This window comes from Phalacrocorax carbo, chromosome 11, assembly GCF_963921805.1.
Source record: "Phalacrocorax carbo chromosome 11, bPhaCar2.1, whole genome shotgun sequence".
Lineage (NCBI taxonomy): Eukaryota > Metazoa > Chordata > Aves > Suliformes > Phalacrocoracidae > Phalacrocorax > Phalacrocorax carbo.
In genome coordinates, this window is record NC_087523.1 from 17,973,416 (window position 1) to 17,995,169 (window position 21,754).

The following is a 21,754-nucleotide window of genomic DNA, read 5'->3' on the forward strand; positions in this document are numbered from 1 at the left end:
TCTTAACGTTCTAGTCCCCTCCGTTGCAAATGCTGACACCTGCTTGAGTACTTGGCTGAATCAAGGCTAGGTTATCTAAACAGCATGACTTAGCATGACTTATGTCTATGGCATAGACATACAGATACAATTAAATATGTTGAAAATCAAATCTGGAATGTTACTTTTAATCAGGTAATTAAGTAATCTTTTTTACTTCACATTCTTACCCTCCCATGGAATCCAACAAAGATGCATTGGTTGAAGGGGAGGCTGTTGGTTCAGTGTATACCAACACACTGGTGAATGACACATGCGGTGAGATGAGATTGTGCTCCCAGATGACACAGCCCCAGATCTATAGAGCTATGGTCTGTAAAATAGGATGGCATACATTATACTGAAAAATACTGCTTTGCATTCTCCTCCGCTAACCCAGGCTGTTTTACTTCTCAGGGACTCACAAATCTGCATTATTGTTCTTCAGTGACCACAGAAAGAGTGGGCTGTCTGGTTCCTATCACTCTACTATTTTACCATCTCCTATCCCTTATTGTAATGGGGTTTCAAAGGAGTATACTAGTGCTAGTGCCCAAACACAGCCGAAATTCAGTGGCTGATTACTTCTCATGAGTTCCTTTTAAAGATCCTGGATTAATCAGTAAGGCAAAAGAACTTGCTGAAAGAATGGAAAAAAGAAAATTAAAATATAACAAACGTAATTTGCCCAAAGTCTTCAGGACAGATGGATGGATACAGAGTATTACTAGAAAATGACGTCGGTTTAGTTGCCATCTCAGTTTGTGTAGTGTTTATTCATCCATTCTAACTTAATAGAACCATAAATACATATTGGTACATATCTGCCTCTGTTGTGAGGCCCTTGCACAGATTTGATTGTAATTTTTCTTGCTAATAATTTTCTGTCAGTATCATGTAGGCCTTAACTTCAGTGACTGCAAAGAAAATGTTTTCTACTCACACTTGTAATTTATCATCTGATTCATTAGCCTGAGACTCTTAGACTGTGATTATGTTGCAACTGTCTCGTAACTAACTTGGCTTTGTTTTCCCTTTTCAGAGAGCAGATATAGCTGTTGCCCCCCTCACCATAACATTGGTGCGAGAAGAAGTCATAGACTTTTCCAAACCCTTTATGAGCCTGGGCATCTCCATCATGATCAAGAAGCCTCAGAAATCTAAACCGGGCGTATTCTCTTTCCTGGATCCTTTGGCTTACGAAATTTGGATGTGTATAGTCTTTGCTTACATTGGCGTCAGCGTAGTTCTTTTCCTAGTCAGCAGATTCAGCCCTTACGAATGGCACTTGGAAGACAGCAGTGAAGAACCACGTGACCCTCAGAATCCTCCCGACCCTCCAAATGAGTTTGGAATATTTAACAGCCTTTGGTTTTCCCTGGGTGCCTTTATGCAGCAAGGATGCGATATTTCTCCAAGGTTTGTTCCATATCACTCCATCACCTTTTTGCATTTTATGGTCATTTTCTGATGTCATGGTGCATATATGTTACTTCTTCAAATTTCTTTTTAATTCCAAATTTTTTATTTTGACATTTCATTCAATGCTAAGCATCGTTGTCAAGCCACCATGCTTGCTAACATTCACCTCCAGAATGAGCAGCATTGCCTTATAATGCCATTTATGCATTTCTGCCAAACTTATATACACCATGTTGAGGCTGTAAAATGCATAGGGTTTTCTGTTTTCAGCAATGCTTGGAGGGCTACCGTGTTTTTGCTGCATATCTCATTTTACGGTCATCTCCTTGATGCATATAACATATTCTGCTTTGCAAAATAATTGTTTATTTTAAAAAGTCACATGCAACAGCACTTTAAAACACCTCCACTCCCATCATGGTGTCTGCTGGTCTTTCTACTTTCTTTTGTGCCAAATTTCTATAGTTTTGTTCTTCTTGAACCATCCTTTCATCTATTACTAATTTGCTTACCACCATCTTTCATATGTTCAGGTCTCCATTTGTGCCTCTCTAACAGTTATTGCGTACTGCCCTGTACATGTATCGTTATTTCAGTCGAGTCTAATCTGTTGTCCCTGTGTTCATCGTCAGTATGGTCTAATAAGCATTGCCAGTTTCCATAAAGATTTTTCTTATTCATGAAGGCAGCCTTTCTGAATAAGGCTGTAGTACATCATGTTTGATATTAGTTCCAGTTTAACAGAGAGCACTGGTATTAACTGATGTAGATTTATATATCTTTTTTTAAAGAAGCGTTTTGAAACCCCTCTGAGAATAGTGAAGTTCTCACTAATTGAACAATGCAGACCACAAATGTTTTCTGAATAATATACATAGTGTTTCTACATTTACACTGGTAAAATACTTCGGTGATGTGCCCGTGACAAGCAGTAAAATTATCTAGTTTCTTAGTGATGGAGCACTAGTTGCATTTTGTATTACAATATTTTAATAACCAGTTTATAGCTATTTTAATTATTAAAAATACCTGCTTAGTTCAAACAGGATGCAGTTTTTCCCTTTAACAAAGTTGCTAATTAAAGCAGGAGAGGCAGGTCTTTTCTAAGCACTTATGTTCAAAATATACCTTGTCAATCTCCATGTTTGTGTACATTTTTCAATACCTGAATCACTAAAAGTTACCAGGTTTTGCTGGTCCATACAGTGGTAGGGATCTCAAGTAGCCTCACTGAAGCAAGTGACAAAATTTCTATGAGGTTTCATGAAAAGGATCATGATTTTACCTGTTTTAATGTAATAACGATCCTTTAAGTTCACAGTCACTGCACGTTCAAATCTCCCAATGATCGCAGCGAAAGCCAGGACTTTCAGAGGCACTGGCATATGCCTGTTGGTATTTGATACAAGCGATGCATATGTTTTAAAAGTCTTGACAGCAGCAATTAAATTCCATACTTACTGGCAGATGCATATCTATCCTACGTAAAGCACGCGCACATTTTTGCCTGGAGTGGCCCATGCGTTAGTTTTCGCTGAGTTGTCAGGGTTTGGGTGTGCTGCCTCACTGTATAGGTGCAGCTGTTAGCCTTCTCCTCCTGTCTATACGCTGTGTTTCTGCTTTATTCCTGAATTCTGTATTGAAACTTTGCCTCTCTGTTTGCTGTTAAAGGTGATGAGTAGTGGTAACATTTAAATTGCTGTTGACCATGTGTGTGCCCAATATAAAGGACCGGGAAATAAGCACTGGGACATCACATGGAAAGCTGCAGGCATTGCACTGTTTCCGCTAGGTCTGTTTATTGACAGTTAAATAGAAGTACATAGGATTTTTGTTAAGCTCTCATGTGACACACTGACATGTTCAGCCATTTACCTTATATAATGAGTGAAACATATTCTATTTTATTTTCAATACTACCATGATAAGTGCCTTGGAAATACCTCAAAAAAAAAAAAAAAAGACAGCAGTAAACTTATTTATTTCATCTGTCCATCAGAAGTTATTAGCTCAGCATTAACACATGACCCTCATTTGAAGACGTTGTCCAGTTATTTTGTTATCTTTCATGATAACGGATTCCAGGCAGTTACATGCATTGTTACTGAAAAAAAGAGAAATTTAATACCTTGGTTTAAATTCCAGAAACACCATTCCTTTGACTGATATGTTGACTTAAGTTGATTAAATGTCACATTTCTTTTCCGTAGAAGGGACTATTCCAAAGTATCCCATTCTTAATCCATATCTTTGTAAGGTTACACCATTCACAGTACATTGACTATATGAATGTTTCATACTATTTTATTGCCATTAAAAGGGGCTTCATTCTTCCATTGTGAGTTTTGTCTGAATAAATTTCTTATATGAGAGCATACAGCACTTGTAGAGAGATGCCGACAAGCAGTCTGGAGAGATCACTTTTGTACTTGCTGATAAAGGCTCTTTCAGCTGCCTTTGTGTGGAACAGCTGTGACATCTAATGACTAGTTAGATCTATCCTCGGTGAGTATGCTGTGTGGATATTCCAGAGGATATATCCCTATACTCTCCTCTCTGTATTTAATAGGAGTCGTCTAAATGGAATCAGATAGCAGCCAAAGGATGGGGGTTGGTGCATCCCTTGATGGAAACAGCATTTGTTCCAGCAGTTTTGTTCTGCTATCAAAGGCTGCTCTGTTTTCTGCATAGTGAGCTAAAGCATTGAAAATTCACTTTTGATGGATCAAAAGTAGATTATTAAACCTGCTTTAATGTAAGATGTGTACAGCAAATGGGATCAGGAGAAAACACAGTCAAATTTGTAACACTGTTCTGAGCGAAAGCATCTGAAATCTCTATGAGAGCATGTATTTTCATTTTGCTCTTTATTCTTGTGGAACAAAGAGGCTAGATTAATTAATTGATGGTGGAAAAAGACGGGCTTCATTAAAAATTATCTCATGAGGTTGGTCATTTAAGATGGTGTTTTTCTAGATCACCGTTTTCACAGTAGAAGGCTCAAGAGACTCCTATTAAAGGCCATGGGAATGACTTTGTGGGACTTTCACAACAGCAATAAGAGCTGGGTATCTAGGTATTTCTGAAACTCCCACTGCCAGTTCCTATGATGGAAGCATCTCAAGTCAGCACTTCAGATGCTGTTATTTATTGTCTTCTGTCTCAACAGCCGAGGCGAGGGCCGCCTGGCCACGTGAGGCCGGCAGGAGAGGTAGAGGGCTGGCTGGGCGTGTGAGCAAGGGACTGAGCTTGCAGCTTAGTGGGTGCCAGGTAATGTATGCTCAGAATAAAAAGCACCTCTAGACAAGGAGTTTTTCAGGGTTATTTGTGAATATTTGTGTCGATCAAAAGAACCCAATTAAAAATTGAGTAGTGTGAGAAGCTTATTATTTCTGTATACTGTAGAAAATCAAATATGTTTTATGGCAGTGAGTAGAAACAAAATTCAAGCTGTTTGGATAAATAAATGAGGTTTTGTTTGATTGTATTTATTCTCCTGGAAACTGAATGTGAACTTGAATATTTATTTTTATTTTCTCTTGTTACTAATATGCTTTCATTTGACTCCATGCTTCCTTTTAAATTTCCTCTCAAGGTATGCACTCTTCCTGTTTACTTCCTTTTGAAAACACCATCTGACCTTGTTTTGATAATTGAGTTATAATTCTGTTATTCCAGGTCTTTGTTACTCCTTTCATTTGTTAACACGCTAATTCACTTTAAAATAGTGTCGTGCAAAGTATCTGTTTATTGAGGTAATTTAGCAAATGACATGCTGGGATAAAGCATTAGTTGCTTGTTTTTAAATTACAACACCGCACACTTGGACAGGTATGTCTTCATCAGAAAAAAGTGGTGCTGTGCTGGTATTAAAAGCTGTGATTGATTTTTCTATAATCGTTATCTGAGTAATGGACAAACATTTCTGTGGTTCACAGTACAAACCATACAAATATTCTCTTATTACCAGCCTGGCGTTTATGTACTAACCCTTTTTCTCCCACATCCCTCTACACCAGCCCCTGCAGTGGGTATAAGGAGTCTTCATATCAGCAGATGGACTGGGGGGAACTGGGGTCCTATGGACAAGGAGGCTGCCAGGCCATGCTCGTCTGTGTCCTTGTTCTTTGACTCTCTCTGTCTTTCTTTCCTTCAGTATCAGCTTTGTGGTTTGTTTTTCTTTGCCCCATCCTGTGCTACCACCAATTACAGCTATGTCAGCCCACACTGCTTCATAGTAGCAGCTGTTTAATCTTCCTTTTCATGCTCATTGGAAGACTCTGGGAGAAACAACTCTGTAGTGACTTCCAGTTTTCTTTCAAGTGACCCCAGCTCTTCTGAGAACAGCTCTGGTCCTTATCTAGCAAGACACCTCTCTTGCATGTAGGACCCTCAGGGAAGTGCCTTCTTTATCAAGGGATCCAGCCATGCCCGTCCTCCCCTGCCTCTCAGCTGTTCTCCACTTTTTGTCCTGTATCTGTCTGACTTGGTTCATGCAGGTTGCAGGATCTCTGGGGCAAGATATTTTTACCTTTCTCTGTGTGTAATATGCTGTATGAGCATGCAGCTCGACACAGGCTTTTTATTGTTACAACAGTGTGAGCTTGAGGTTTCACTAGTTTGGAAAATGCTTGTCTTCTGCACATCTTCATCCCAGCAAGCCATCTGTCCTGCTAACAGAAGGGGCAGCTACCAACGCAAGTAAGATACTTCCTTTGGGAAACTATAGGGAGAATGAACACATACTGGTTTGTTCCCAGTAGTTCCACTGAATTTGTCTAAACACCCTGACAAGGTTTTTTCATCATCTTATTTCAAAACTGCTGTAAAGCAAGAGGGCCAGGGGATCCGGGAAGCCCCAGATAAAGCTAGTCTTGCTGTATGCAAGTGGCTGTTTCATCTGCCGTACCTGCTAGCCAGCGTTCTGCTCGGTCTGGCTCGGAAACTGTCCACCTCACTGCAGGGAGGAGGAATTCAATTCCAGCTCCTTTCTGGAGGTGGAAAGTATGCAGTGAAGAATGAACAAAAGGGAGCTGAATTTCACCTGACGCAGCCATCTAAAAGCAATAGGCTGTGTTTTAGTTAGGCATCTCGGTTCCCTCCAAAGTCATGAGACAGATGGGTACCTTCAGACTTATCCCACGCTACAGCAAGTGAGATAAATCTCTTTCTGAGGGTGTCTGTCTCCTCTCTTTCTCTCCGCTGTCTCCAAAGGGAGCCTTAAGTGACGAGCTCAGCAGGCACTGCTTTGTGGTTGGCTGAAATTTCATCAGCCCATGTAAGAGCCTGATTCAGTGTGTAGGGTATCGAGTTTTACAAAGCAGCTAAAGCCAAGACCCTAACTGGTAGAAGAGCTGGCCAGGAAGGACTTTAGCCATCTGTAAAATCCCAAGATACTCACTTGATACTTACAAAGAATGTAGAGTGAGGTAGAAAGGTTTCTTGACTTACTCCATTATTCTAGATTTATATTTCTGCAACTTACCTTTCCAGATGATCAGTAGCCTTCTGGTAGCGAGCACAGCTGCAGCACAGCCCATGTTGAAACTCGGAAACCTTTTATCCTCTTGGGAAGCCCTCAAGAAAGGCGGGGAAGCCTCCTCCGCTGTCGGTGATCTGGCGGATGTGCGCCTGCCATGGGGAAGCGCACGCAGCCAGGGTGATGGCGATGTCTCTCAGAGTTCACACCTCGAAAGTCATTCCTTCCTGATGGACAAAGAGGTGCTACTTCACTCCTCAGGCTTCCCTAAGCTTTGTAGCCACCTGAACCGCCTTGCACATTGGTATGGACTTCATGCGACCGTGCCTGGGGTGCTAACTGCTGGCAGGTGGTGCTGCTGTAATCCGTAGGAACCGGCCTGCATCTGCCCTCTCAGCGGGAGCTGCTGCTTCAGTTTCTTGGGCGGAGGAGAGCGGAGAATAGCAGTGCTTCACCACTTTGTTTCTCCACACTCCCCTAACCTATTCCAGCTTGCTCTCTCTGTTTTTATTGTGTTGGCGATTTTTTTTCTTTGGTGTGTTCTTTAATGTTGGATGGATAATTTTTTCTTTCTTTCTTTTTCCTTAATAATTTAATGGGATTTTTTTAATGGCTCAGGCAATCTCAGGCTTGGCCAAGACTAGGCAGTTTACCAGCTAACCCCCCTGTGTGGGGTGGGGGCACATCACAAGACTTTTTGTTTTTTTTCCTGTCTCCATCTGTTGGTAGGACAACTTGTACCCACTGTCTGGGGATGGCACTGAGGGGCTTGAAGGAAACAAATAAACAGGTAAGAGTTTTCTTGCTTTCTATTTCTTCCCTTCACACAAACTGAGGACTACAGCACCCAAGTTTCACAGATTTAATGTATCTGGGATTGAGTCTTCCTCCACTGGTATCAGTAGAGTTAAGGGAAAACATTTGAAATAGCTTTGTCTCAGCTCCTTATGTGATTCCTGGTCAACATGCTGTGTTTGAAGAAGGAGCACTGTACATGGTGGTGAAATTCCCCACCCAGCTGAGCAGCATGGCACTGGCATCCTTCAGCCCCAAACAAGTATTTTGAGCCTGATGTTAAATTGCTTTAAAGCATCAAGAGCTCTTCCTGACAGTATCTAGACTTCCTGACCACTAAGCATTTTGTAATTGTATATTTACAAATAGGCTTTTTTTTTTTTTAAGTCCTTATGGTATCCTTTTAAAACCAAAAAAAAAAAAATGGAACACATTTTTTTTCTGCTTCCTTCTCTGTTGCTCTGGTGGTTATAAATCAGGAATATGCTTGACTTGGAACAGTGCAACATGCAAATTTCAATTAACCAAAACCATAAAACAAACCAGCCTCTCTCCTCACTTCAATATGCAGATGCACTCTGTAATGCCTGGTAGGTTGTGACGAGAGAAGGATCCTGGATCATTTTTGGTTTATTCCTTTGCATGTTTACTCAGATTCCTTTTAGCAGTTTACTACATCTTACACTTTGAGAGTCGATGCAGTGAAAGGTACATTCGTGTCCTCCAAGCTGGGCAGCCCCCAAAGAGACACGATGCTGTCATTTTGGAGCAGGCGAATCCAGCCTCGGGGAAAGGCTGGGCAAGCAGAGACGACAAAAGTCTTCTGGCAATGGACTTCTCCAGCAAAGGGTCTGTGGAAATCAGGAGAGCTTGTTCCTCTCCAAACCTCTGATGGGGTTGGCTTAGATGAAATATTTCTTAATTGACTGTCCTTGTTTTCAGTGAAAGGCTGGAGAGAGTTTTAGCTAGGTAAGACCAGGTGCATGCCGAGTTTGCTCTCCTGAGGAAGACTGTGAGGAACTGGCTCACAGTCTGCCTGTTCACAGATACCTGGAGGATCTGAACAAAAGGGTTGTGCATGTGAATTTCTCTTCGGTGAAAAAAAAAATCAAGGAATGTTTTCAAAGCGATTTGATGATGTGTGTTTTTCCATAGATCTCTCTCAGGGCGAATTGTCGGAGGAGTCTGGTGGTTCTTCACTCTCATCATTATCTCTTCCTACACTGCTAATCTTGCTGCCTTCCTTACGGTGGAAAGGATGGTTTCTCCCATAGAGAGCGCAGAGGACCTGGCCAAACAAACCGAAATAGCCTATGGCACTTTGGATTCAGGCTCAACTAAAGAATTCTTTAGAGTAAGTCTGTTAAATCTCCATTAGAGCTTTTCTAAACTGTAAGTGCCTAATATACAGTTTTCAGTTGTTTGTTTCTACCCAACCATAACAGCTGTTCTGGTGAAATCTGCTTTGTGCAGTCGGGACAGGCCTGAGTGCAGATTTTAATATCAAAAGGCATTTTATCAGAAATGGGTGATTCTCAGCCTGAAACATCTCAAGAGGGAAAACCTGACCTCTGCTATCACAGGAAGGGGTTTTTTTAACACCAGTTACAGAACCTTGGTCTGATGAGCAATAATGCAGTCAGCACAATATTTAGCAAAGAAAACTCTTGGAGGAGTGATGCTCTTGACCTACTTGCTCTGCCCAGCTGGCAGCCGTTCATGCCATCCGACGTCGGTGCTCACTTGCCAGAATGAGAACAGGGATGGGAGGCATGCGTTGCCGTTCGTTTCTATATGGTGCATTGATTGCTGCAGTTCTTGTTGCTGTGTTTTCAATGCTCGACAGCATCTGGCCGTGGCTGTATCAAGCAGTCAGGGGTGAAACATTTTTACCCTGGAACACCGACATGTATTTACCTTGGTTAGGGAAACGCTGGGTTTGCAATTCTTGGGGGTGGGGGACTACATACTTTTAAAATCATCCTTTCTTTCTCCACTTGCCAAGCCACAAGCTGAACTGCAGAGAGTTTGGTGAGAGTCATTAAAAACTCTAACTATGACCTCAGACCACTTTTATGTATCTAAAAACATTGCGACGTGAAAAGCTTTTATTTCTAGCCTTTCCAAGGGCGAACTGAAATGCTCAGCCCTTTCAGGGAGCTCTTGGTTCTCCCTCAGCAGTGCCAATCAGATGCCATTCAAACCAACAGTTTTTTGTGTAGGAAAATGGTCAGTGCTGCAGGACTAATTATTGCCTGTCACGCATACTGGCCAGGTGCAGCCCTTGCTGCTGGAGGCTGATTAAATACTGATAGCTCCTTGAATAAATACTGATGGCTCCTTGAATTTGCATAAAATTCCAGTACATGACCACACACGCTCTTACATGTATGTATAAATCTGATGCAAGGCTGGAAATGAATGCAAAGGTATTTTATAAAGCTTTCGTACTCTGCCTTACTTATGTGTAATGTCTTTATATAAAAATAGATACTCAGTAGTTCTTAATTAACTGTGGTGGCTGGTATGGCGCAACAGATTCTGTCTTTATTAAAATCCAGTAAGATAAACGCTGACCTTGTAAGGGTGACATGAGTGTGTAAAAATTTGTATTCTGTTTAATTACCAGCCTGAGGCTGTATTATCCGCACAGCAAAAATGAGTTGAGTGGACCTGTCAGAATTGGTAGCACAACTTGATGAGAAATATTGGTGCTGTTTGCAGTCACTGTACTGTTCTTAAGGGGGAAAAAAAATCTTCTTTTGAATATGTCGTTACTGTTAATACAGAAAGAGGGATTGTATGGGGGTGTTTCTTCATTTCCTTAATAGTTTGACATAACAAGGAGATCCCTTCTCACCAAGAGATCAAAGGAATGAGTGTTTCGTGTCTAGTAAATGTATGAATACTTTGTTGTGCTGTTAATAGTCTTGGGATGAGCTGTGACTCTCTCCTGGTGCTGGAGAAAGTGGGGCTATAAATGAGGATGATCTGTCAGGAGCTGGCAGCTGCATCAGGCAGGGCGAGGAGTCAGGTGGAGGAGGAGGAGAGCAGAGTCCCAGCAGTGGTGGAGCGGGGCGTAACGCCTGCTCTGGGTGATCCGGCTGGGCCAAGCGGGAAGGCAAATGGGCCCTAAGTGGTGCTTCTCTCTCCTCAGCGTTCTCAAGGCACACAACATAATTCAGTTGTATTAACTTTTGCAGAGTAATTAATTTGAATAGAGTGATGCAGCCATGAAACTGTTGTAATTAGAGCCTTCTTCAGTTGATTTGAGAAGGGCAAAAGCCTTGCCTTAGATTAAATGCATATGTTCACATAAATACTTTGTTGTACAGTCTTTATTAGCTACTTAATAAGATGGTAATGATGGCTGAAACTTGAAATAACTCTTAGAGGACACTCGGTTTCTGAGGGCCTGCTGCACAGACTGTGCCTGCTCTGTGGTTTGGGATGCTTTTCTCTCTGTAAGTGCTTTTCTCACTACTGCCAGAGCATCAGTGGGAGTGATAGTGGTCTGAGTCAGAAAAAGCCATGAGTTCTCCTGGCTACAGTGTGGTGCTTATTCGCTCTGTGAGGGGAATATCCTCCTCCACCCATTCCCCACCAGCATTTAACCAATTCGAGCAACTGTTGCCTGAGTGGGTCAGGATCATCTACCCAGTCAGGAAGGAAGCTTCTCACTGTGGGGGTGGCTACACGGGCAAGTTAGTGCAACCCTTACTTGCACTGGTTGCCCATGCTCAGGTACACACACTCTGGCATGTGAGAGGTAGCTGAACCTTCCCTAGAGATGGGGCAAGTTTCCTGGCTGTGAGCAGGAGGTCAGCGCATGTGTAAGGCACCAAGAACAGTAAGTTGGCGTTGTGTCTGGGCCATGACTTCACACAGGAGATGCAGGACAGAGTCTCTCCAGGATCCCATAAAGAAGCTTGTATGGGTGTATCTCTTCCTAGAGCTGTAAAGCTAAACTGTTTCTCAAAGATCTTAGTCACATATTGATCTTAACAGCTGCTGTTGACCAGTGGAAGGTGCCAGACTGACAACAGCAAGGGAAAATGGCCTCCTGCTGCATCATAGAGGAACCGCACATCAGTGAGCTTCAGATACCCACCGCCTTGTCTGCACGTGTGTGCTGGAAGGAGCTCCTTTAGAGCCTCCCGTCCATGGCTCCTTTCTGCCAACCCCATTTCCAGATAGAATCACTTTTGAAGGTTTCTTCTACAGTGCAGATATTTATCTGCTAGGAACTGGACCAATTTTCAGGTGAACAGATGGTAATGACTTTCAGCCACTTCAGACCTGAGCAGACTCCAGCTAGTGACCTATTTTATAGTGTTGGCGGTTTCCTTAAACCTCACAATTTCTTCCAGGTATACGCTATCCCATCTATTTAGATTAAAGCAAGATACACCATTGCGGGTTCAAGAGTACAACAAGGGAGCCGATTTTTGGTAATAGTTTCACAGCAGGCATTATTCACACTCGTCGCTTGGTGGTGACTCTTTGCATCAGGGCATTCATCCACCCAGTATATCTAAGAACCAAATGAGCCCTCTGTATTTTCACGGTTGTGGGTTGTTTCTGCTCAGAAACATTTTACGTTTTGCACTATTTAGCTTATAAAGGCATTTAAATGGCAATCAATAGATGACATCAATTCCCTTTTGGTGTTCAAATGGCATTCATCCATATTGAAAAGGAAAAGAAAGAACCTCTCCTTAGATATTTCTTAACATGCAGTCTCAGATTAAGGACTCCAAAATGCATCTTTCTCTTTCTTGAAAACCAGCAAAGGCCTGTACTAGAAAGCAAGTTCAAATCACTAAGCTACTACTTTAAGGGTGTTTCTGTTAGAATTAACATCTTCTAATACATTCGGTTAAAGCTTCAGCATATCTGAGCAGCTCATCAAATCAATATAACACCATTTAATCCAAATGCAGCACTGAGCCCAAGTATAATACCACAGCCTAATAGGTTTCAGACCTCCGGTACATATATATTCAAAAGGCATGACCTTTACAACCAATTAGTAATTCTTATGTAAACTTGGCTGTATTTAAACTTCAGTAGAAGCAGAACGTGTTTCTAGACATTAAGAAATATAAATTGCTCTTGAATTTCTGGTGGTTTCTTTTAATTGATAGCAGGTACTTGTGTTAAGAGGCTTCTGTAAAATAATTTGCAAAGTATGCGTTTGATCACTGGCAAACGCAGCTGACCCACTAGTACACTTTACTGGAAACCTTAAACTTCAGGTGTCCTGAAAATTGAGCTGATGTGACAAGACTTTATAGGTTGAAATATTGAGGCAGGTAGCATTTAGCAAGATCTTGCATTAAGTCCTCCCTTTTGTGGGAAATTGAAGGCAGCTCATATCACACCATTACCAGCGTAGTTAATCATTGTTAACTAAAACTAAGAGGACAAAGGAGGCCTCAAAGGACTGATATTTTATTGTAGAACTTTGTATTTTTCTCAGCAATGGTTTCAAGGATGTCCCTGACAAAACGACTCTACTACCCAATGGCTCCCCTGTGCCTCAGATGAAATGACTTGCTGCTCCGAAGGCAGTTCCTAATTCTTTCTCTGGAAATGGCACTAATTGCCAGGCCCGTTAGGAGTTTCAGTAGAAAAGCGAAAGATCCTTTGCACGTGATGCTTCCTGCTCTTACAATTGGTTACTCCTACCTGGCACTGATGTTCATGAGTGGTGGGTAGAGAGTTTGACACTGACATCGCTTCTGCTGTCAATAAAGACTTTAGGCTCAGTGCCTGGAGGAGTCAAACAGGCTGCCAGCCTTCAAGCACAGCTTAGATACTTCAGATATTATTTTTATGAATTGTTTGCAACATGGTACAAAATTCACAGCTAAGGCTGAAGTCTCCGTTACTTGATGACACGTGGGAGTAATACCTGACTTGAGGACACTGAGGAGTCTGAACATGCTTTCCTGTGCCTCCTGTGTGAAGGCTTCGCTTCTCATTGCACTTGGATAGCCTGCCCAGACACTTCAGTAACATTTTGCTCTTAATTATGTTTTGTGAGAAGGTGATACTGTTCTTTCACGCCTTTTTGGGCATGTGCAGCACTTGAAATTCCTCTTCATCGGCTTTCTCAAAAAGTGGTTCTTTCCAAACCAGGTTCAGACGTGAGGCCTTTGTGGCCTTCATATATACATAAAATATGATATGAAACTACAATTTTCAGGACACAGAAGTCATGTTAAGGATGGTGCCTAAGATGGTCCCCCTTTTTCTACCCTCTTGGTTTCATCACGATTGTTTAGTTCAGCAAGAGCAGATAGAAAAGCATGAACTGCCCTGGCAAGAGACTTGGTGTTTCAGTCTGCAGCTCTGGTTGCCCACGCTAAAGAAAGGTGCTTTGACATGGAAAAAGGTACCAGAAGCAGCGTGTAGATGTGGTAAAGGGACTGGTGAGGTATCTTTTGAAAAGAACTTTAAGTACAACTTGTTTAGCTGGTAAAACTAAAGCTGATATAGAAAATAACTTGTTCAGAAGAAAAGAGAAAACCACGAGACAGATTAGCACTAACACAGAAAATAAACATTTTTCTGAAAAAAACAGTGAAAGAACAAATGAACGAATTGGCCCCAAGTTCCTTGGCAATTAAAAAAACGTTCTTTAAACCCATCAAAAGGATTTTGAAATACCTTCCACTGAGAGCAGCCGGGGTAACTAAAACCTCCACTCCTGTTCAGGCAGTGCTTTGTAACGGGCTGGAGGAGGTGGGTCTGCAGTGGCACCGGTGAGACCAGCGGGTCCCTCCCGGCTCCAAAGAGAGAGCTGCCGCTGGATCCCACCCCAGCTGGCAGCGTGCAGAGAGGCGTCCCCATCGTGGTCCCTCCCGCGGGCCCCCGGTAAGGGCAGGCTGTGGCAGACGAGGCTGGCCCCGCAGGCGGGCAGCAAGGCAGGAGCACGGCACCGTCCCAGACCCATTAGGGAGAGAGGGAGAAATAATGACCCTAATGCATTATGAAGCGCTAGCATATTACACCCAGTTATAAGATAAAGAGCTCATTGCTTTCCTCTGATGATAAGGTTGTGTGAAGACAAGAGGTGAGGAAAATGAATCCTACCAGCAAACAGTTTAGGTAAGGAAAAGCCTTGAATTATGAACCAATAGCTGCCATGCAATTTTTATGCATTCTGTGCAATCAAACGATATTGAGATCATCATTAGAGCCTATTAGAAACACCATAGTGAACTCTGTGCACGCAGCGCTGAGGATTTCATCTGTAGTTAAACTCTTTGATTTTTAATTTCGAAATTTATTTTGCTAGTGAAGATGAAGGACTTGTTTCTAGCACAGCATTCATAAAAATGCTTTGCTTTTGCCTTTGGATAAATCTATGATTAGCAGTTTTAAGCTTTCTGTGTTCTTGGCATCGAGCAAAACAACACAGTCATAACAAACGCCTGACAAAAATATTGAAGAGCTTGTATTTATGGACTTAAAAGAATAGAACATCACAGAAAAGTGATAGCTTCAAATACGAGCTGTATAGATCTTTGATAGGAAACGTGGCAGTGATTAATCAGAAAAATAACTGTGGTTTAACTGTTTTTCAACACAGAAAGTGAGAAAAAAAATATCCACCCATATATGCTGTCTCCCTTCCCTGTTTGATATAGGTGGGGGTGTGCGCAAGTGTTAAAAGGTGAATGTATGTGTGCAGAGAGATCGCAGCCTTTCCACTGCACGAATGATAAATGGTCTACTTGGGGGAGGGGGTCTTAATCTGTTGGAACTCCTTTCTGCCACATGGCTAACAGGCAGTGTTAAAGACAGCAGGAAATCAAACGTGACATAATTACAAAAGAAATGGTTTCCCATGAAGTGATCTAATGTCTTTAAGCCTATGGATTGGAGAGGAAAATGTGTCCTTACGGGAACTAAAATTAACAGCTCATCCATCATCCACTCCTTGGAAAGGAAGATGGAACCGGGCTTAAGGGGGCTGAACCATTTTACTAATTTCAGCAGGCAAGCCAGGATTCAACAAAGCTTTCAGTCAACACTTAACAACAAATATTTGAATAAATCTCTCCTTTATCTTCAATAACACATGGCATTTGTCTATCAGCTCTACTTGTGTTTGTGGTTTAGGCTTTCCAGCTCACCTGTGTCTCGGTATGGCTCAGAAGTCGATCGCTAGAACAGGGTCGCCAGCTGCACTATAGAGGGGAGCGGGTTCCTGGGGTCAGGCAGTGCACGTGGGTGCAGCCCGTGGTGAAGCCTGGCGCAGCAGCTAGCAGTGGGTTAACGCCGTAACTGTGTCTGCACCACAGAGGCGAAGCAGAGAGCGCCTCGGGGAAAAATCACTTTCTGTTCGAATGCTCTACTTTTTGGAGAGCAGCTCTATGATAACGATAATGACATTGCTCAAGACAGCGAGGACCCTGGTTGTTCAAGTCTCTCCTACTTTACGTAATGCTGCTGTGTCACATTAATACTTTCTTGTTAGGGATTCATTTAAAATACATGGGTGCTGATAAATTACTCACAGCACTGCTATTGTTACTTTTGCATCATTAGAAAATACATGAAGGTTTAGAAACTCTAATGATGTGAATATGAAACATCCCCTCTTGCAGTCCACTGGGATTTCTCCATCATCGCCTGTGTATTGGCCTGTTCTGTCTGGAGCTGAAAACTCATTAGACCTGACAGCATTCAGATCGTGTGCTGGAAACGCCATTCTCTGTTAATTTATTACGGGCCAAATCCAGAGCAGGGCTGGTGTGCTGCTCAGTTGCCCAGACAAGACTACTCCGCTAAATATGTCACTGCTGGAAAGATGCCCCTTAGCCTGAAGGCTGATGTAATCCCTTCTGGCCGGCTCCGCTGTGTGCTGCCTCCTGCTCCCCAGACAGACAGACAGACAGACATGCTCGCAGAGCACAGCCATACTGATCCTCAGCGGTGCCACCCAGCCCCTGCCGTCTCCCCGCGCAGCCTCGCAGCGCGCTTCCTCGGGGTGAGCGCTCCCCGAGCGCTGGCTCTGACCACGAATCACGAAGGATTTGCAGAGACAGCTTGTCTCTTGGTAGAGACTTTCATTTTAATTTCCCAATCAGCATTGCAACGGGGAGCAACGGACGACAGCAACGAAGTGAGGAGGTGAATACAGGCGTAGTCTGATGTTCAATACTGTGCCAGGAAAGGACATCTTAAAATCTTGATTTTCATTCTGCTACTTGGATTGTTACCGACACGTCAGCGACGCCAGGTTGCAGCCAGAGCGACTCTTTGCTTGTACGAGCGGAGCTCCCTCCAGAAAAGATCTCTGTTAAAGCAGCTACAGCACGTTACCTGCCTGCTGCCAAAGCTGTTTTCAAAATGACCGCGATACTCAGGAAGAAAGTCTCAAAAGAAAACTCCTACAATATTGTATTATTTTTATGAGATAAAGTTTCTTTTTTAATCTGGCCCTTATATATGTCAGGTGTGGAAAAACTAGTGTTGCTAAAGCCTGGAGGGTTTTCCGCAGGCTGCTTCCCCAGCTGCCTGTGTGCGCAGCGCTGCCGCTGGCCCTGCTTCCCCACCGCCTCCCCCTCCACGAGCTCCCTGCTGCGCTCCCATCCCTGCTCCGGGCAGGGGAGAGATGTTGCTGGTGGGTTCAGAGGCTCTCGCTGAAAGAGAGTAGCTGTCCTCATAGTCCCCACGCAGGGGTTGTCTGAATCTTGACGTAGGAGATCCTAGAGGAAAGCGGGCAGCCCTGGGGTTTGTGGGCCTGATCTTTTAGCTCTCTGGGCTTCATTTGCCCCAACTGGGAAAGGAAAATACCACTGCTAAAGCAGAAGTTATAACGTCATTATTTTGAACAACAAACCAACGTGACAACGTCTCCCATCACAAACTTCACTGTGAAATACCATTATTCACCAGTTCATGCTTTCACATTTATGCATATGGTATCAGAGACTTGGGTGTTCCTACAAATATAGAGGCTAGTTCATGTATTCATGCTCGAACCTTGCTTATCTGTGGCATCCCACAAATTCATGAACTGTGGGTAGAGTTTGGTAGATTTGGGGCTTGGCTTTGCTAAAAGAGAAATGCCCTGGGCGTGCTCGTGGCATCTGACCTACTTTCTTCTGCGGAGAATGTAATAAAAACAAGAGGTTCATGTACTGATGGGATTGATTTTTCTGTCCATATAGGTAAGTAAACTGCTGGCATCACAAGTTATCTGTGGCTAAAAGCTGTGACATTGATCTATTAGGCTTTGCCCTATGACCTTCAGTAAATGACATCTCTGCTTTGATGTCCGCACTTGGGAAAGGGGACTAATGGTGCCCTCTGGCCTTCATGAGACCTATTTTTTCTTTCTCAGTAAAGAGCTTGGAAATCTCAGGCAGACGGACCTTACTGCTAATATTTATCATGTTCGTATTATTAATCTAGCATCGTCAGGCCAGCCTCCTTGTGCTCCAGAGCTGGCATTGGGCTGGGGGCTCCAACCACAGTCCCTCGCTCCTCCCAGAGGCAGCTGTGGCGGGGGTGACTCAACATCAGGCTTGTGGGGGAGTGGGAAGGCATCAAATCAAAGCCTTATGCAAAAGACCAAGACAGTGGTAGCCACTCCGTTGCAGTTTGCCATATTGAAAGTCCAAGAAAGCAACTGCCTAAAACCAATGGATCTCAAAGTGATCCCCAGGCCCGGCAGCAGCGGTGGTGCCAAGGCAGTCTTGTGGCATTTTTTCACTCCTGTTTAGTAACTTGCTTTTTAATGGTTCATAAGCTGCTGGATTCATTAGCTGCTGTAGAAGAGCTAATTGCACACGTGGAAGAAAAGCAATGAGTGATGGTAATGAAGCTAAGGTTCACACTTAACTACCTGGGTTCATATCAGTGAGGCATGCATCTATATAATGGCAGCATGTATTATTCGGATTAAATACCTGCACTGTTTTGAGTACGGACCTTTGTGTTTAGTATCAGCAACATCTGTCTGACTTAGGGCTATAAATTTCCCTTGTTAAAGAGCTATAAAGTGGCCATAGGACTGGTGTAGCAAAGGAGTGTGTTCGCTCTGCAGCTTTAGGTCCTTCATCAATGTCTCCGCCTACCTTTGTGTGCACGCCGTGGTCAGGATGCTCCATCCGCTTTGCACTTGCCTCACTCCCATTCGCTGCACTTCCCTGTTGGATGCACTGCATTTCAACGTATGCTGGCCTGCTCCAAAGTATATTAAAGTTCACGTAGCCTGGGCCCAGCCGAGACCAGGCAGCTGTAACTGGCTTCCTTCTGGGCGTTCTCCCTCTCCAGTATGCCCATTCCATGTCCTACACTGATACAGCCCAGCACAAAACATTTTCCTGTTCTTCCTCATAGCCCAGCTCCTGGATTACCAGGGGGACCTTTTCTCTTTCTCTCCTCCTTTTTTTTTTTTAATCTTGTTTGTCACTGTCTTAGTTTTGAAGACATAGCTAAAATATTTAACATCAGTATAATCTAAAATTTTACACATACAGAGTAAAAATGGGAGACTATATAAAATCGATTTGGGTGAATTTGGCTCATGACTGGGTGATCAACAATAATCACCTATAAGAGAACATTTTAATCTTGACTGCTGGGGAATACTTTCCTGGTGTCTGTCATAAGAAACAAAGGACCATTTTGATCATTTTAATAAAATACCCCAACAGCATGCAAGAGGTAGGCATTGTGAAGATGACCTGCAGGTCGCGGAGGAGGTGGCAGAGAGGGCAAAACGTTCTGAAATGGGCGAAGGGCATCCATGTAACGTACTTTAACTATAGAGGGAAAATGCTGTTTCTTTCAAACGGAATGGCTTCACTGCTACTCAGTACTGGGAGGAGGTGATGCAATGTCACTTAGCAGAAGCGTGAGACAGATGTCTGCAGAGGGGCAAAGGTACTTCAGTCAATGGGAGAAGGCTTCAGTCACAAAGATATTTTAGAGCTAAATGTAAGTGATGCCAAGGAATCATCTAAGGTGTGCTGGGTTCTGCAGTACATCTCCAGGTGATTTGGGATGTGCAAAAGTGAAACCAAGGCATGTGGGCCTGCTCAGCTGGAGGCAGGTTTGCGGGTGCTGGGTTTCTCTTGTTCTTGCACAGACTGAAGAAACAGCTGCAACGGAGAGGTAAACCTGCCTCCTTTCTGCGGCGTGTGACGCGCGCCCAGCCCCTTTGGTGCTGAGGCACACTGTGGGTTTGTCTGACTTTTCATTTCAGTACTGGAGCCAACCACGCCATCAAAACTAGGAGAATGCAAATGAAAGACAGTGTTAAAATTGTGGGCTGATTGAATTGGCACCTTCTTTTAAAATTAACTCATTCCTACCCAGAAGCAATGTATATTTATCTACCAGTTAGTTACAGGGCAGAAGAAGTGACTCCTCAGCACAAGAAAGGGAGCTGCCTACACCCTTGCTGAGGTGTGTGTGGCTCATACTTCTGCATAAACATCTCCAAGTAAAGAAGGAAGCCAGCACTGTTGACAAAGCAAAGGCCAGCTCTATTTATATCTGCGGTAAGTCTGCGATAATGAAAAGACGCTTTAATGTCTCCCAAGGCCTAGATGAAACACTGAAAATGTTGCTTTTAAGAAAAAAATGATAATAATATCCCCTTGAAATCCCGAGGAAATGTGTGTGACGGACTTCTTGAGAGCAATATCAAAGAAACGAAATAGGAGTTGCAGAGCATAGGGAGTTACTGCAGTTACGGGCTTTGAATTGGTTTAAATCTTTGCTTTCAAGCTTTTTTTCTAAATATCTCTTTAAAAGTAACACTTTAATGAGAGGGAAAATGTTTTACTGCTGCTGATCTCTAGCAGCAGTGCAGATCTGTCAGACCTTCCCTTATTTTGGAGTGTAAATCCTTTCTCTGCAGTTGCTCCTGCTGTCTGGCCCCTCTCGCAGGTGTCAGACTTGGGGGGGGCACGCAGGCGCTGGCAGGGGCTGGGAGGGGCGGCGTGAACGTCTGCAGAAGGGGACAGATGGGTGAAAATGTTCTTGCAGCACAGAATTTGCAGCTTTATAGTTAGAAAGGAAATAAATTTTCCTTTTCTTAAAGTCTTTTAGGGGCTTCTGGGGGCTTTTTTAAGGCAATTGAAAATTAAGAAAAAGGAAAATATTTACTCAAAATACTGTCTTTCATTTCATCTCGTTGCATCTTTGACCAGCTTTAGTCAAGTGGTTGTTTTATGTAGTTGAGCAGGTGTAAAATATGGCTCCTGGGGCAGAAGATGCCCTCGAGCGCTTCTGAGCGGGTTTGCAGGTTTCACAGCTCCTCTGGTAGCACTGTCCCTTCCTTTAAGAAGCCTCACCGTAAATCATTATTTTGGCCTCATTATGAATTCAGGAGAACAGCTACAAAGAGTAGCACTAACTGAGCAGGTCGCAGAGGCCGGAGCCTGTCACCTCCCTGGTCCCCGTGCCCGGGACATCGCGGCTCCTCGCGCAGACTCCCCCAGCCAGGCTCTGGCTGCTCCGAAACCAACGCGTGCCTGATGCATTTTATTTTAACCTTTCCTAGTCAATACCTGCTGCGTTCACTTCTAGCTTGCATTTTTGTCTACTTCTACTAGATCAGACTGTTATTTAGTTAATTCGGCAGAAGAGGTGGGCAATGATCATATAGAAATGTACTAACTTTTATTAACTACATCATCCAAAAGAGTTAAATGAAGGGAGCAAACTATAAAGCCCAGGGTATTTGTTGAAGTTGAAAAGAGATCGCGTTTTGAGTTGTGGAATTTGTTTTTTTTGAACCATGAATGATGATATTCACCCTTTGCCCTTGGAGCAGGGAATGTGCTTTGTTTGGACCATTCGCAGCCCTGAACGTGCTGTTGGCACTCATCAGATAACTGTTATTATTAACAATGCACAGATGTATTGGCAATAGCTTTTAGGTAGTCAGGCCAGCTGGAAAGAGTGTGAAAGAACTTATTAAAGACAGATATTCCGGTGTGAGTTAGAAGACGAAAAGGAAGAGAAATTCTGGTTTATCTGTGTAATTAAAGGCACACTGCAGAG

At 43.2% G+C, this 21,754-nt stretch overlaps 1 protein-coding gene across 8 annotated transcripts in view; it reads left to right on the plus strand.

Moving 5' to 3' along the window:
* GRIA3 (glutamate ionotropic receptor AMPA type subunit 3) overlaps positions 1-21,754 on the plus strand; it is a 153,990-nt gene that overhangs the window by 108,216 nt on the left and 24,020 nt on the right. For 7 of the 8 annotated variants that reach the window (XR_010374833.1, XM_064463290.1, XM_064463289.1 and 4 more), the window contains 2 exons: positions 1,061-1,437; positions 8,870-9,068. Coding sequence is in view for 7 of the 8 variants with exons in the window: in XM_064463290.1 (XP_064319360.1) it covers positions 1,061-1,437; positions 8,870-9,068 (576 nt within the window). In the remaining variant the exon portion in view is untranslated. Of the gene's footprint in view, positions 1-1,060; positions 1,438-7,648; positions 7,818-8,869; positions 9,069-21,754 lie in introns of those variants that run through there. The other variant, XM_064463296.1, reaches the window with a different exon arrangement.